The sequence below is a fragment of the Aphelocoma coerulescens genome, chromosome 4A (genome assembly GCF_041296385.1).
Source record: "Aphelocoma coerulescens isolate FSJ_1873_10779 chromosome 4A, UR_Acoe_1.0, whole genome shotgun sequence".
Lineage (NCBI taxonomy): Eukaryota > Metazoa > Chordata > Aves > Passeriformes > Corvidae > Aphelocoma > Aphelocoma coerulescens.
This window is the reverse complement of record NC_091018.1, coordinates 4,181,757-4,195,834: the sequence shown is the minus strand read 5'-3', so window position 1 is coordinate 4,195,834 and position 14,078 is coordinate 4,181,757. Positions and strand designations below refer to the sequence as shown.

General features: G+C 39.5%; 1 protein-coding gene across 4 annotated transcripts in view; it reads left to right on the top strand.

Moving 5' to 3' along the window:
• DACH2 (dachshund family transcription factor 2) overlaps positions 1-14,078 on the top strand; it is a 249,801-nt gene that overhangs the window by 194,018 nt on the left and 41,705 nt on the right. For all 4 annotated transcript variants that reach the window (XM_069015047.1, XM_069015048.1, XM_069015046.1 and 1 more), the window contains exons 6-7: positions 9,661-9,796; positions 11,409-11,489. In XM_069015047.1, the coding sequence (XP_068871148.1) occupies positions 9,661-9,796; positions 11,409-11,489 (217 nt within the window). The remainder of the gene's footprint in view (positions 1-9,660; positions 9,797-11,408; positions 11,490-14,078) is intronic.

The window sequence follows — 14,078 nt, the reverse complement described above, 5'->3', positions numbered from 1 at the left end:
TACATCCCTCTGAGGTTGCTGAGGTTTTGGAGAGGTTTGTTTTCCTTCTGATTTTCTTTCTGACCCTGAGCAGCTCCAAAATTGCCTCAGGTTTTTTTTTTCTTTTTTACTGAGAGTCCACTGCCAGCTTAGGGCAAATTTTGTTCTGAATGCTTTGGTTTTGTTGACTTTTTTTTTTTTCCCCCTTGGATTCTGGGGAGGTTCAGAAAATTCAGGGGTGACATTTCCCATTAGGATCCCTACTCAGGATTAAGATCTGTAAAAACTTCTCTTTATCTTCAGTGTACCTGAACAGTTGTTGGCTGGGTGGGGAAAACGTCTCTTTGTGATGTCCAGCTGTCCATTAGTTAATGGAAGTCATTAAATTGTTAGATATTAGTTGAGGTTCCATTAATTTCAAACCATAACCTTTTCTTTACCTGTTCAGTGACCTCTTGACAAAACCCTAATTTAAACTGCAGTGGAGTATTTGTAGCAGAAGTAAACTTGCAGAAGCTTTGATTGTATTCTAAATGTTACCATTATGTCAAAATGAAGATTAAATACCTATTTGTAAACAATGCTAGTCCTTTGTAATTTAAACTGCAGTTTTTGCAAGCATTTGGGTTTCAGGGTGTTATTTAGCAGGCCCTTGCTGATGTGAGTTACTCATTTACAGCAATTTTTTCCCCCAACACCTGCACTAGAGGATACACAGTATCTCCACAGCAACACGAGGTCTCGCCAGCACTCTGGTGGGAATTATTTCCTCTCATTTTGCAGAGGAAAATGCACCAGTAGCCAGCATGACAGAGGCAGAGTGTGCATCCTTTGCTATTTACTCTCACCTATCATGCAATGCTGCATCTTTCTCTAGTTTGTTCCGAGTTCTGAGACTGTAGATGAATTTTATTGCAGTGTGAAGCTCCTTTTGTCCTTCCTTCCCTTATGTACAATCACCCAGCACAGAATGATGACCAGTTAACATGAAATTCTTGTACAAAATGAAACGTGTAAACAAAAAGCATTGCTGCTCCTGCTGTCAGTAATACTTTTATTATAGGACATTGTTGAAGTGCATTTACTAAGTACAAAACAAGGTAAGTTTTCAATAGAATGCCATCCCAGCATCATGTTTTTACTTAAAATAGGAGAAATGAATCAAATATATTGAGTGTGTATCTGTTTCCATAGTCTGATGACTAAAATACCACTTGGCCTGTTTTCTATAGGTGTGAGAATCAGCTGCTTTATAAGGTTTTGAATGAAGTCATTATGCTTTTTATATCACGTTTGCCATTTAGAAATAAGCTGTTCTACCAAGATATGCATGATCAGCAAAGTTAACATTTAGTGCTCTAGAAAGAAATGTCATAACTATGAAACTTGATTTCTCCCTGACAGGAACACCATAAATTAGGGAGGCACAATGGCCAGGCTCACAAAACCTTCTTAGCCATCTATAACGTGATGTGATGTGATTATAGCAGCACCAGCAGCACCGTGGCCACAGTCCTGGCAGTGCCCCTGTGATAAATCCAGCCTTACAGGGATTTACTGCACATCTGAAGGAGCTCGCTGTGTTTGAAACTTGGCTCAAATGGCTCAGAAGAATCTCTATTATTGGGGGTCTCATATGGCAAAAGCAAAGTTTGACAGCAACAATGACTTCATCACTCTCTCTATTCTCCCTCTTGCATCCAGTGTCCTGTTAGATCTTTTTTTTCCAGAGCTGTTCTTCAGCTGGACATGCTCTGCAATCCAGAAATGGTGTCAAATGAGAACCAGTCTGGGGTGGAATTTGGCTAAGTACACTTGAGTCATGGTTTGGGCTAGAAAGAGCATTGAATGCTTAAAGCCAGCTTGGATGGAGCACCCTGGTCTAGTGGAAGGTGTCCCTGCCCATGGCAAGGGTGGGATGAAGTGACCTTTAAGGTCTTTCAAACCCAAACCTATCTGTGATTCTATGAATAAATGCAGCAGTTTACTATCATAAAATCCTGAAACTCAGAAAAACTACTCAGTGACAACATTTTCAGGTGTTCAGAAGGAAAGTTTGGGTGAGCACTTTACAGAAAAGGGAAAGGATTTTTCACTGATGTTTGTAAAACACTCAGCTCCAGAGAGCAGTAGCTGCACAACGTGAAGATTTTTATTTTACAGTGCACCTGTAACAAATATGACCTTACATGACTAAAAACATACTGGTTTACACAAGTTCAGCCAAAAAACAGGGAGTGGTCAGGGGAGAGGTTTGGGGTTAGGAAAGTGAAGGGAAGGCTGGCAAGAGCCAAATCTGGAGCTGTGGCTGTGATAATCTTTGTTCACTGAGAAGCCACTTTCCCAGATGTCCTTGGGAACAGGCTGGTGGGAAATACCGTGGTTAGGCTGAGCTTGAAATTATGGGAACCAAACCCAAACCAGGGTCCTTGAGCTGCCCCTTTTGTGTTAGATATGCAAAGAGTACTGAGAGTAATGAGGCAAAACTTCATGCCAGAGATTTGGGACTTGTTTTCTTCCAAATTTTCCTTGCTTCTGATTTTAGTTACCTGACATATTTTACACTCTCCTTGCTCCTCCTGCTCACGTCTCACCCTCTTCCTCCTCATGCTCCCTCCCTTTCCTTCTGGCAAACAGCCTCTTTGGAGCTGCTGAGGGATGTGCTTCTCCCGAGTAGGAGTAGTTCTGAAAATTGGTTTCCTGCTGTCCATTTTTCTTCTGTTGTCATCCCCTCATGCTTGCTGTATTCCTGCTTTCCTCTCATTCTTTCTTGCTCTCATCAAGGTCCCAGCTAGGAACAAATGGTGCTTTTCTTGAGTGCAAATGGGAAACACAGAAAAAAGGAAAAGTAATTAAAATGCTTTTTAAAAAAAAGCATTTTCATATTTCAGAATTCCTTGAGAATTTCAGCCCAATGTACTTTAGAAACTAATCTGACAAACAGAGCAAAGCATTATTTGAACAATGGGATCTGGACATGCAGTAGAGATTTTTGAGTCTTCTTCTCTTTGAGTTTTGTTTTTCTCCTGATTTCGTGGGATTGTTAAGGCACTTGTAAAGGATATATATGACATGATTTTAAATTCCCTGAAGAGAATACAGATGGGCTGTGTAATTATTGCTGAGAGGTGCTATTTTCTGTGTGCTCTACAACTCACATTCATAATATTTACCTGACAGCCAGAAAAATGTGGCCATCTGAGAATGCTCTGAAACACTTCTTCTCACAATAGAAACATTTCCCACTACAGGCTTTGTAACATAAGTAATTTCATATCTCTCTGTGCGTTCAATCCATTATGAATTGTTTTCAGAATATTGCAACAGCTATAAAATAAAACTTCTCTACAATGTGTGTGATTTTTCTCAACATTAGATTTATTCTGTCCTGTTCCATGGCACGTGTTCATTGCTGGCAGCTGATTCCTCATAGCCCAGGAGTGGGACTGGGGTATGTTAGAAGAGTGACGTGTGAGTCACAGGAGTTTGTTTGCTTCTTAAAAGGTTAATTCTGTGGCTGTATTTGAGGCGGAGGAGAAGTGAGTGTGCAGGTTTGTATCTCTTTATTCACTGATTCAGAGAAATTACTCTATTGAGGGATGTTCAGATCCTTTCAAATGGCATTAGATACCCTTCTCATCTCCTCCTCTGGAGGGAGGCTGTCCCTCTCCCTGCAGTGCCAGGAACGCCTGCCTCCTTACCACCCTCATAGGGAGGTTTTAAGTATTGAATACTTACTTTAAACTTCCAAGTGAAAAAAAAAATCTAATCAGAAACACCTCTTTTTGCAGAGCTTGCAAAGGAAAATTGTTAGGCCAAGCACATTTAAGCTCTTAGTTCTGGCTCAGATCTTTTTAGTATTAGCTTAGTCATTTGCATTTGTCCTTAATAACTAATATGGCTCTAACGTAGATGAGGTAGAGCATTATCATCATTAGTCCTGCCTTTCCTCCCTTCCATGGCAGCCCTGGGTGAAACAATTCAGGAGAGGGGCACAAGTACCAGGTTTCCACTGTGAGATCCTTTCCGGTTTCAGGCACTGTTGTGCTCTCAGATTCAAAGTAAAATGTCAAGCTCTTGATTCAGGAGGGAAGGTTTCCATGGCTGTCCCAGTGACTGCTAATTTAAGAAATGGGGAAGAAGGCAGCTCCTGTTTGGCTGTTTCCCAGCACCATCTGATTAGCTGCACTTCTCTGTTTGGCTGAGCAGCTGGCAATTAATGGATTGATAGGAAGTAGTCACAAGGTAATGGAATTAGTGAGTGAACATCTGGTATTAAATTCAGTAAATGTAGGAGTTTTTATGATTTCTTAAATTCTGTGAGAAAATAATTGCCAGTTGACTACAACTGAAACAACTACATGTACACAGTGAAAAAAAATCACATTTTAAATGGCAAAGTACGTATTTTAAGCGAATGACTTCCCAGTACACTGCAAAAGATGAATGGGATCCAGCTGGCTTTCAGACACACAGATCCTATCTTGGTTTTTAGACCAGCTGTTTACCTCGTTCATCTCCAGTACCTACAGCAATCACAGGTACTCTAGGTAGCTCAGAAGACTAACAAGTCAGCCCCAGTCTCTGTGTGCTCATTTCCAGGGTGGAATGACTCAAAATCCAAACCAAACTGCTCTTCTCTAGCCCGGAAACAGTGAGTGTGACCATCCTAGTTCTTGTTGGCATGAGTTCAGGTGTAGCACAGCTCCAGCTTCCTGTGGCAGGGCTGCTTTTTTCCTTAGAAAGGCCTAAATTCAGGAGTCCATCAGTTAAGGACTGTAAAGTTTAGAAAACTATTAAAAATGTGCTGGTTATTAGAATTCAGACAGCATTAGTATCAACTAAGGTCAATTGGAAAGAAATGCATCTTAGTATTAACTACAAAAAGGACGTTTTAGCAATTCAGATCTTTGCTGACTGAAATTGTGAATTGCATTTACTTTTCTTACTCTTCTCACTTGCTGAGGTTGGGATTCAGCCAGGGAGGGGAGCAGAGGTAGCTCAGCAGGGAATTGGGGCTGGAGGGTGGGGAAGGCTGCAGGCACACTCTGCCCGCCTGTCCTGCCTTCACAGACCCCTCCAGAGGAGTCAGACTCTGGTTTCTAAAATTTTTTTATTACTGTGTTGTCCATTTCGAGAATATGAATGGAGATTTTGCGACCACTGGGAGGTTGAGATGTGGCACAATAAACATCCTAGTGGGCAACCAGTGTGCAAATTAATGCTGGTATTTTTTCTGCCAGAGCCCATGAACTCTTTTCTTCCAACATGGCCAACATCAGCTTGAAATCTTTCTTACAGTACTTGGAAACTCTAATCTAGGCCTAAACCCAGTAGAATCTCCATTTTTCCTTTCTTTCCATTTCACTAGAGAGGGTGAATTCCAGCCACTGCAGAGCCCTGTAGAGTAGAACAGCAGTACCTCAGTTAAATATGAAATAGCAAGATAAATATCTGAATAAAACATCCAGGACTCAGACAAACTTCCAAAACCTGCTTTTCAGCAGTGAAATGCCATTAAATCCTCCAGGAACTCATTAATAGATTAACATTTGGAAGAGTAATTACAACTACATTACAACTCAGAATAAAGAAAAATAAAAAGGAAAACCCAGCAGCATCATATCTGTAAACTCTTGACATAAAATGAAGATCAATACTATAAAGAAATCAGAGGTAAGGAATTAAGGTCAGGATGGTTATGTCAAAAGTAGGTAAGCTGTTCATATATATTTCAAATAAAACTTGTGTGGATGCACCTACTGTGTAGTGTTTCCTGTTAATGGTGTGGAATACTCCCTCACAGGGGAGAGAAGAGGGATATTGAGCTGAAATCAAGGATCTGTCTGGAAATTGGGTGAGTTCATGACTTCAGTGCCGTTAAACTAAATCACAACTAAAATTAACAATGTCAAGCTCTGTAGCTACATTTTCTGAGGCAGAGAAGGACACTGATCTTTAGTGAGACAAATATATTACCCTTCAAGAGGATTAAATACTGGAAAAGTCCTTTTTGAGAATTTATGTTACAGCTCTGTAAAGGAAGGAAAAAAGATGAGATAAAGTAGGTACTGTAGGTAGATAAATAGGGGAGATCTTGAGAAATGTTTTCATTTTTCATAAAATTCTCACAATCTGTAGAATCCTTATGTATAATTCATTAAATTATAACCTGGAATATTAATCTTGCAAATTTATGAATAGGAAGAAGTATAAATGTAGAAAATAGTACTTTATTTAGGGATGTTCCTTTATTACTGTGAATTTGCCTAGCTTGGGACCAGGCTGCCCTGCAGGGTGCAGGGGAATGAAGCCATTTTCAAGGGGAAAAAAAGTAGAATATATGAAAAGGGACAAGGTTGTGAAATACATATATGACTAATGGAATGAAGTCATCAATGTGTAAACCAAAATGTTAAGGTTTTAGATTTGCAATTGTCCTATTTAAATGCCCTCATTGATTTGTTACAAATACTGTTAACCCTGTATTTGGAAAATGGTGAGGACATTATCACTTGTGTTCTCATTTGTAATAAAATAGATTAACTTGCTGTGAAATTTTAACTAGGCTGAGACACAACAGTAGCTACCTAATGAACCAGAGCACATTGCTGTTAAGTAGCTAAATAGATGCATACTGATTACAGGACTGAAAAATGGATCTGTTTACTAGCAGAAGAAGAGTCTGCTCACAGCATTATTCATTATAGTAGGGGAAATTCAGCACATTTCCACACAAACATTTAGAAATGGACAATTTCTTGATCCATGTGCAGGCTCACATGATGATACTCCATCCTCATTTGGAGCACATATGATACAGAGGGAATTTCAGCTGCTTTGTTGCTTACAGGGACAACTCTGCCTTCCCTGTGCAGGTAAATTGGTGTAACTGGTAAGACATTCGGTGACATAATCAACTAATTCTCTTAGAAAGTGACTCACTGTGTGATTAAGAATGACATTACTATTTGACACTTCTGCCTGAAGATTTCAAACCAAGACCCTGAGTTTGAAGGCAAATTATTCACAGCAGAGATTATTTCATAGTGAGAGACAATGGGAAATGCAGTTACCAGAAGGAGCTGGAATACTTTGCTTTTCCAAATCATCAGCTTTTGAATTACTCAAATAACTCCCATTTAAGATGACATATATGGCTGTTTGTGTGATATCTAAGTGTTAATTCCTAGTCATATTTGTTCATAGGGTTTTTTTGCAGAACAGTTGGCATGTCCTCTCCTTGGCTATTCATTTTCATGGTTGCAGTAGACAATGAAATTTACTTAAACTATGCACTCCTCTGTAAAATGAATCATTTCTAAATGATATCTTAATTGTAGATGGAGTGCTCTTTGCGGTAAAAAGAGAGGAAATAGTGCCAAAGAGGACTGTTCAAACTGAAATCCAGGCAAATGAAATTGCAGAGTTGTAACCTGTTAGCAGGAACCTATTTGGAAGGTATTATTTGCATGAAGGTAAAAACCACACAGGACTTATGGACAGGATTGCATGTGTATGATTCATTGTTATTTAGGACAGTACTTCTTGGGGTAAGAATGTGACTTTTAAAGCAACTCAGTAAGCAGCACATCCACAAAGTCTCTACTCATGTGTTCATCTCAGTAGCCTCTAAATGCTCTCTTTTGGAGACCAAAAGGAAGAAAACACAGGAGACTTTAAGATCAGTGAGTTGGGCTTGTTTTTTCCCGCAGAGTTTGAAAATTAATTTGTATAAAACCATTCAGTTTTCAAAATTATAAAAACATGTGACTCAAAGTAATAGGCTCATATCTGTTAAATATTAGCATTAAGAGTCTCCCTTTAAGATCTGTTTCTTACTGTATGTTCATTAAATAACAGATAATTAGTGAAACTGATCCATTGAGGATTAACAGCTATGTAATAGATACACATCTGCTACATGGTTTTGAGGCTGGGTTGTTATGTAGTGTGCAGTAACAATCCTATTAAAACCACATCCAGTACCACGTTCTCACCTGCTGTGGTTGGAATGGGGAAAGGCCATCCCATGCTCTGAGGAGGATCCAACCTCATGTTCCCTCTGCATAACTCTCAGAAGTATCTGTAAATACAAAGATGAGTGTGGCTTAGAGGGATGGTTTTAATGAGTAACAGAATATTCTTGTTGATCTCGCTGGCAGTGCAATTAATGAATTGCGTGATACATCCAAACAGCAGCTTTTATATCAGGTGTTTATAATGGAAGAACTTCTAGGAACCACCATTCTCTTCCCAAAGCTACATTATTGATTCAGGCTTCCACCTAGAAAATTGCATAAAACGTTCAGATGTACTGAGTTTATTTTCCAGAGCACACAGTAGATTGGTACCAAGCAGCCAGACTGACTATTCCTAATGAAGCATCTTTAGAATAGGTTAGACAGGAGGAAAGATTGCAAAGTTCCTTTAAGACAACTTTCCCAGATGAACTGTAATTGTGATTTTTAGTGAGGTGGAGGCAAGAAAAATCTCTTTTTTTAAAACAAGAAAGTATATTTCAGTTCTGGGTTTCCACAGGGAGCAGCTGAATGCCAGGGATGAGGGCAGCTCCAAAGGTTTGGTTTCTGGAGTTCTGTAAATTGAACCATTTCTCCTTGTTAGTGTCTCTCCCTTGGAACTACACCCTCAAGGACTTTAACAGAGGTTTTAAAACAATAAAGGCATTTTAAGAGAAGAACATCTGACGTATCTCAGGCCCTGATTGTCCCTTTCAGAAGATTCTCATTTTCTGCTGGTTCTGGTAACAAGAATGAAGGGCCCTGGAATTTCTATTTAAAAGTGTATGTGTGGAAACACTGGGTTGGAAGGATCTCAAGTGGTCTCACAATCTCTTGTCTTAAGACAGGATGAATTTTTACTTATGCCTTGCTTGTCTGACCTGTTCCTAAAGGTTTTACTGATGAAAATTCCATGGCATCTTCAGGCAATTTGCAAGTGTAGATACACAGAAATGCAGATTTTCACTTTGCCTTTTTTTTTTATTATTTCTTATCCTTTTTTTTTCTCTGTACCTCAAATACCATAAATATTTAAATTAAGGTTAATACCAAAGTTTCATGTGCAAATATAAACATAAGAACTTGCAAGCAGACTCTTGTTTTGGTTAGCCAGTGATGCTTTTCATGCAATAGGGGAGTTCTTACCAGTGCCATAGCTTTTGTCATTCATCCAGGTGCTACCCTGAGAAGATGCTGGTGTAATTTATTCAGGTACAGATTCTAGTTACAAATTAACAAGTAAGTACAGATTCTAATTACAAATTTGACGGCATTTAGTGATAGTTCAGTCGAACTCTGGATTGTTTATTTGAAATGGTGACTCACATGGCAATATTTCTACCTGTAGACTAAAAGTAGTTTGTGAAAGCAACATGAAAGGATATTCTGTATGTTCCTATGCGTGAAAAACTTAGAACATAAAAAGTTGCCAACAAGAAAAAGGTGGCAGATGATAAGCTAAGCTCAGACACGTTGCTTGTAGAAGCCTGTATTGGTTTTGGCTGTAGATGACTATAGTGCTCTTAAGACATGAGTTCTGTTCACTGTTTACCTCAGAAAGACCATTTGTTATCATTACTTTCAAGCCTCATTTTTCGTTTGAACTGCGGTGAAGCCCGTGAATGAAATGCCACAGGCCTTGCTTTGCTTCTGTTTGCAGGAGAGGATCCAGGACAGCCCTTCCCCGGCGCCGTCCCTGGAGGAGAGCCAGCGGCCCGGCAGCCACGCGTCCTCCCACCCCAGCAGCAGTGTGTCCAGCTCCCCGTCCCAGCTGGACAACACCCCCGACAGGATCGGTCAGTGCCCACAGCCTCGCTTCCCCACCTCAGCCACTTGGGAAGTTTGTTGAGGCCAGTATTTGTTTGCTGGGGGACTCGCAGGAAGGGCTCACTTGCTATGAAATACCCAGAAAGTTCCATTCCTGTGGGTTTTTAATTAAGTTTATCCCTCAGCAAAGCCCGGCCCCTCGGATTCCCCCTGTGCCAGTGTCTCGTGCACAGAGGGATCACCCTTGTACCCTTTCCTGGTACAGCCAGCTCCTCTTGCATGCTGGGGTAGGGAAGTGCTGCTCAAGGCACCTGCAGTTGAAAAAGAGCAAGGTATCTTTTTCTTCATATGTGTGTGAGGAAAGTCACAGATTATATGATGACTTCTTTGTTCCAAAAACCTCCTTGTGCCCACACATTCCTTCATCACCCTGAGGCTGAGGCCTTTCTGGCTTTTTTGGTCTCTCCAGCACAGCTTTCACAGCCTGTGCACTATCGATTAAAATGCTAATTCAGTCTAGAGGAAGTTTAGATCCTATTCGTGGTGCTTCCAAGAGGGATCTAGGGCAAGTCAATTAACATCTCTTCACGTCAGTGTGTGTCAACACTGCTGTCTCCTCATGGCCTGGAGCCCGTGCAGGCATTGCTGAGCCAGATTTAAACCACAAAAGCCATGCACTCTGTGAGTCACTGGAGAATTCCCTCCCATCCACAAACTACTCCACAGCTTCCTGGGATTTTGCAGTTCTGACCCTGGTTCTTGCAGCAGCACCAGGGCACTGCCCAGCACAGTGGATAGAACCTGAATTCTTTGCCTAAATCTGTGCACACACACAGGGCAGAGACTGTGGAGTAGATTCCCTCATCTTTTTCCTGTGTAAAATAGGGCTGGAAATACACAGGACAAGAAATGTAACTTCCTGTAGCATCAGTGAAAAGGGAGTGTTGATGTCTCTGTGTAGAGGTCTAGTGCTTACTGTTGTAAAAATCGGGATAAATATTTTTTGTTGATAGAAATACAATGTTTTTACTTTCACAATTAAAAAGAAAAGCTTTCCCTAAAGTATGGTGATGAAGTTTGTAACAAGTGTCCTCCCTGGAATAACTGTAAAGTCTGTAATTGGTTGATTGCAGAGAAGAAAATGGTTTAATCAAGTAAAAACAAAGAAAAGAGGCATCCTGAAGTCATAAACTGCACAGCTCTCGCTGAGCTTGCAGGTGTTAAGTAAAGAATTCCCTTCAGCACTAAAACGTGGGGGGGGTTCACTGTCACCAGTCAGTTTGGGCTATGATCTGTCAGTCTGTGGTTTTTATTAAGCTTACTGCTTTATAGATAATTACTAATACTTAAATCCTTAAATGTATTTTTCCCCAAAATGGTTTTTGTAAAGTATTTTTCCCATTAATTAATTAATTTGAGCATTTCATAAGAAATCACATTCACCTCAGTGGTAATTTGTGTTCTATTTGGTGTCCTTGTGTAATAAACTTGAGCAGATTTGTTTTTATTGCATATTTTGCTTGGCTCTAAGAGTTAAAATACCAAAATATCGACCAAGAGGAAATTGGATTTAATATTTTCTTTTCTCTTAACATTTTTTTACTGACAGTGTTATATAACTGTGCCCTCTGATTGTTTTAGCTATGCTGACCAACAGCAGGGAAGGAGAACTCATTGACCAAGAAACTGGGACCAGCCTAAAAAAAATACAGAAGGAGAAAGGTAAAATCACAGACTGTTTTCAATCTCAGGCATTTAATTCCACTTATTACATGTTTTATTCCTTTTTCTCGTATTCTGCATATGCAATGACATTATATTATTAATTTAAGAGAACTAAGTGCCTAATTGCAATGAATAATGTATCCAGTGAACTCACATGGAAGTGTAAGCAATCAGAACTTTGCTTCTCTCTGTTTATATAGCATGAGGGTAATATTTTGCAGGTCTTTTGGCTCAATTATTTATGAAGTTCTGAGCAAATATTTGATCAGTCACATGGTGTTGTTTGTTTGGCTTCAGGGGATGTGTGTGCAGAGTCTGTGATGCTCTGGGTGAGCAATATAATTTTATATTGTCTCACCAGTGAGGGGCAGCAAGGGGAGAGGTGACGTTTGGCCTTGGGGGATTCTCCTGTAGGCAGGGAAGTGCTTCCTCTGCCGGGTTCTCTGTGCAGTGGTTCTTGGGTGCTGGAGAAGTGGATACTCTGGGATTTATTCTGGGAAAAGGCTGCAAAGAGATATTGAGGGGGATAGTGAGGTTTTAGAGTGAAAAAGATGTGAAGGGAAAGAAACATAAGGAAGAGACAACACAAGCTAAATAGACTTGTAAGTCTACTGAAAATGTTCATATTTTTCATCATAAATGAAAGCACAAAATGGTGTACATTTTGGTTGAGGTGATTTTCATGTATTTGCAGAGAAAACTAAGAGGCAGGTATAGACAATTTTATGGGCTACTCAGAAGAGAATTTGGAGCCCTTCCATACCCTGTGATTCCATAGTTTCACAAAAGCAGTGTCATGATTTTGTATGATCAGCTCTATTCCTTAGAGGTTGTGACTGATCCAGTCATGGGTAGGAAGAGCCTGAAACTTCCTCCTTATATTTTGTATTTTCATACTCAACTCTCCTTGAAGACAGAAGCTGTTTTCTATTCACTGGTTTTTCTGGGCATTTAAGCACTTTCTTCATGAACCCCAAAAGAGCCCTTGTGTGCCATTCCGAGATAATTTTCTTTCTGGATCATCCTTCTTAAATCCTTCCCTCTTGACTCCTGTTGACATTTACAGACCAGCAAAGTTATCAGCCATACCTTCACTCCTAAGATTTAAAAATTACATTTCTGTACTAATTGCATAGTGAGTATTTAATGTAAGCCTGAAAGTGTAGTTGATTTTAATTCTGTTGAACTGTGCATGGTTTCTTGCCACATGTTCCATCATTTTTCAGTGAAACAATTCCATTTCCTGTGGGGTTCAAAGATGCAAATCATGTACTTCTTGGTAGTAGCAGTTCTGTCACTCAGGATGGATGAAGGAAGGTACAATTTAAGAATCTGCAAAAATAATTCAGAAATCCCCAAAGCACAAGTAATTGAACCCCCACCACCTGTGAACCCAGTTCCCAGGCTCCTGTGATCATCCCTTTTAACATGGATGAAATCACAAAGATCTGATGCTAACAGTTTGTGTGCCATAATTCTCCTTAAGATTAAAGTTGTATAGGCTTATTCATTTCCTAGTCTACATTTTTTGCATAATTTCTGTAATTGATTAAGTACTGGGAAATACGTCTTTATACATGTGTTAGTTCTGCATGCACTTAGGGGATGTTTTTAGAATTAATTTAGTGTTCAGAGATCCACCTGCATCAGAAATGAAGTGCTTCAAAATCATGAGACATTTAAAAATATCATTTTAGAGAGAACAAAGTTTCTACTTCTCTGCTTGGTCTGCAGAGGTCAAGTTTTTCTAAGGAAATAGGAGCATGAGAATTTTTTTTTTTGTCATTTACAGATGTATTTTTTCAAGTCATCCCATGGCTCCAGAACTGGAACCTTTTGATGACATTATAGTGGGACTAATACAGAAATTGTAAAGGCACTGACCTTGTTTATCCAGTCATTCCAAGCTGATTTTGCATTTGTCAGTGGGACAGACCTTATTACAGTTTCTGTAGGAACCACTGGGGTTAGTCCTCAATGATTTGTCCCAGTCCAGTGTAGATTCTTTGTTCCTAATACTGTTACTGTTTTCTTCTGTTTAATTATTTTGGGCTTTGGTGCTGCTCAGTTCTGTTGAATGTTTTAGAGTCAGATGTGGACAGTGGGAAGAGTGGGATCTGTGCTGCCCTGCCCTGCAAAAAACATCCATGTAATTTGTATACAGAGCAAGCTTTGTTTTTCCAAACCTGCCATTGCTTTTACCAAGGTAAAATATATTCACCGTGGAAAAGATTTTCAAAGTTATTAAGAAGGAATGTAGTTAAAATAAAAGTATCAACATTTATTAAGTATGACAAGTAAGCGGTTTATACAACCGTGGCAAACATATGTTTTCACATCTGTTTTGAGTAATATCATCATGATTTTAAAAATGATTTATAGCTCTGCAGGCCATAAAATGCCAGCTTTGCTGTAAGTTGGAAGTTTTCAAACAACAAAGACATTATTGAAGGCATATATTGAACGTGTTTTTGTGTTACACACCTTGACATAACTTCACAAAGCCGAGCTCTCTGTAACAATTAAGGTAGCAACAACTGAAAATTAAGGAACTAAAATTTATCAGGAGTACTACTAATGGGAAAT